The sequence below is a fragment of the Lucilia cuprina genome, chromosome 5, assembly GCF_022045245.1.
Source record: "Lucilia cuprina isolate Lc7/37 chromosome 5, ASM2204524v1, whole genome shotgun sequence".
Classification (NCBI taxonomy): Eukaryota; Metazoa; Arthropoda; class Insecta; order Diptera; family Calliphoridae; genus Lucilia; species Lucilia cuprina.
In genome coordinates this window covers 11,614,575-11,617,286 of record NC_060953.1, presented here as the reverse complement: position 1 = coordinate 11,617,286, position 2,712 = coordinate 11,614,575, and the positions used below count along the sequence as shown (strand labels likewise).

At 26.8% G+C, this 2,712-nt stretch overlaps 1 protein-coding gene across 1 annotated transcript; it reads right to left on the bottom strand.

Moving 5' to 3' along the window:
• Positions 1 to 525: 525 nt before the first annotated feature.
• LOC124420019 (protein commissureless 1-like) lies at positions 526 to 1,547 on the bottom strand. The gene is made up of 2 exons (XM_046951501.1): positions 660 to 1,547; positions 526 to 530 (listed from the first exon to the last, which is right to left on the bottom strand). Exons 1-2 carry the CDS (start codon positions 1,051 to 1,053, stop codon positions 526 to 528), a joined length of 399 nt encoding a protein of 132 aa, XP_046807457.1. The 5' UTR covers positions 1,054 to 1,547.
• Positions 1,548 to 2,712: the final 1,165 nt, after the last annotated feature.

Sequence of the window (2,712 nt, the reverse complement as noted above, 5' to 3'; positions counted from 1 at the left end):
GATTAATTGATTTAATTGAAATGATTGTTAATAAAACAATAAACAATCAATGACCACAAATTAATAAAAAAAATGTTTTCGGAATTTTTTTGAATTAGTTAAAAAACACTTAATAAATTAACAAATCATTGATTCATAGAAAAAGTCATTACTATGCATAATAAAAAGCAACAAAAATATACAACATTTGTCAACATGTTGTTAACGGCTTTAAGAATAGACTAAAGCTTTTAAATTTATCAATAAATGATCAAATCTAGAGGACTGGAACACAACAGAACTAGAACACACATAGAACAGAACTAGGACAGAGCTAGAACACACCTAGAACAGAACTAAAACAGAACTAGAACAGAACTAGAAAAGAACAAGAACAGAACTAGAACAGAACTAGAACAGAACTAGAACAGAACTAGAACAGAACTAGAACACAACTAGAAAAATTCTTTAATTTCGTTTAAATTTGCAAAATTTTCTTAAGATTTTTATTTTATTTACACCTCTGTGGCGTATGAGCAATATTAATTAAGCTATGAAATTAAAAAAAATATTAAAAAATACTAAACAAATCTTTCAAATATTTAAACAATTAATAAAACTTTCTTAAGAATACGTAGAATACATTTCAACACTTTTCGATATAAATCATTAACACTTACATGAATTTTTCCACTGTTGAAATTTGTGATACAAAAAACAGGCACAAATAAAAAATATCACAGACACTATGAGTAAAGTTAAGATCACACCTATCCATATATCACTGACCACACGCGAATATTCTACTTCCTCTAGGCCATGAGCTAAAGTAACATGTGGTGGACCGGTACGAGAGGCAGTAATGGAATCAGTCAACAGATCACCCTTGCCCAATGTCAATTCGACAGCTTTATGATCCACGGCGATATTATCGAGTGTGGCATCAACACCTAATGCCAACTGTTCTAATTTATTAATTAATACCGAATAGTTTTGTATTAAATCGAAATTTTGAATTTCAAAACGATCGGAGGTGGTTGTCGATTGATTGTTTAAAATTTGTAAATCGGACATGATTTATTTTTTCGGTAGATTTATTTTTGTTTGTGTTTATGTTTTAATATTTTTAAGCTATTGTTTATATATTTTTCGTTTTATTATTATTTTTTTAATTTAATGTTTTATCTTATTTTTCTTTTTATTAAAATATTTTCTTTAAATTTTTCAACTTTATTTGTTCGCTATCATTTTGTAACTGTCAGAAGTCAGTTGAAAATTTTCTTTATTTCTCAATATTAAAATCTTTAGTTTATTTACTTATATTTTTATGTATTAAAAAATTTTTGTTTTTTTTTTTTTGTATAATAGTCTAGTTATTTGTTGTTATTTTCTGGATTTTCAAGTGCTTTTATTTGATTTTTAATAAGTGTGTTTTTTGTGTATTATTTTAGTTCAAGAAAACGTAGATTTTTATTAACACTTCATTAGCAGCAGCAGCAACGGCATTTAGCGCAGAATTGTAAATTAATTTTTAAAATATTTTAAAAAAATATGCTTTTAATCGGCAGTTGTGGCTAAAAAAATTATAAATAGATATTTAAAGATTTTATGTGAAAATTTCAAAAAGTTTTTTTTGATTTGCAATCTTTTTAAATAAATGAAGTTTTGAATAAAATTATTCTTTATTTCGCACTTGTTTTAAATTATTTAAAATCAAAACGAATTTTATAATTTTTTTATGAAATTGGTGAATAAAACTAGAAATGGAACTAGAACAGAACTAGAATAGAGTCAGAACAGAACTAGAATAGAGTCAGAACATAACTAGAACAGAACTAGAACAGAACTAGAACAGAACTAGAACAGAACTAAAACAGAACTAAAACAGAACTAGAACAGAACTAGAACAGAACTAGAAAAGAACTAGAACAGAACTAGAACAGAACTAGAACAGAACTAGAACAGAACTAGAACAGAACTAGAACAGAACTAGAACAGAACTAGAACAGAACTAGAACAGAACTAGAACAGAACTAGAACTGAACTAGAAGGGAACTAAAACAGAACTTGAACTGAACTAAAACAGAACTAGAACAGAACTAGAATAGAACTAGAACAGAACTAGAACAGAACTAGAACAGAACTAGAACAGAACTAGAACAGAACTAGAACAGAACTAGAACAGAACTAGAACAGAACTAGAACAGAACTAGAACAGAACTAGAACAGAACTAGAACAGAACTAGAACAGAACTAGAACAGAACTAGAACAGAACTAGAACAGAACTAGAACAGAGCTAGAACAGAACAAGAATATGTTCCTGTCTCAACTAGAGTATTGTTGATTATTTTCGATTGCGATCAGAATAATGTGGAAAATGTAACTGGGGTGGGTGTGTAATTTTCTGTAACCGTTATCAATCAATTGACAATTTATGGCATTTTATTTCCTTATTAACTTTTTCTTCATAATAAGACTTGTCAAAGTTTTCTTGTAAAATTTCACAATATTTGAAAACCTTGCACAAATGAACATTTTATTTCCTTTTTTGTATTATGATGTGTTTAAATTAAATATTGTAGTATACAATATTAATAATAACATTATTACAGGGCTTTAACTAATCGGTGAAAAATTATTATTACAATTGTTATCTTAATAATATTAAATGTTAATAAAACATTTACTAAAAACAATTTAATTAAAATGTAAATAATTTCTAAACAAAAAAA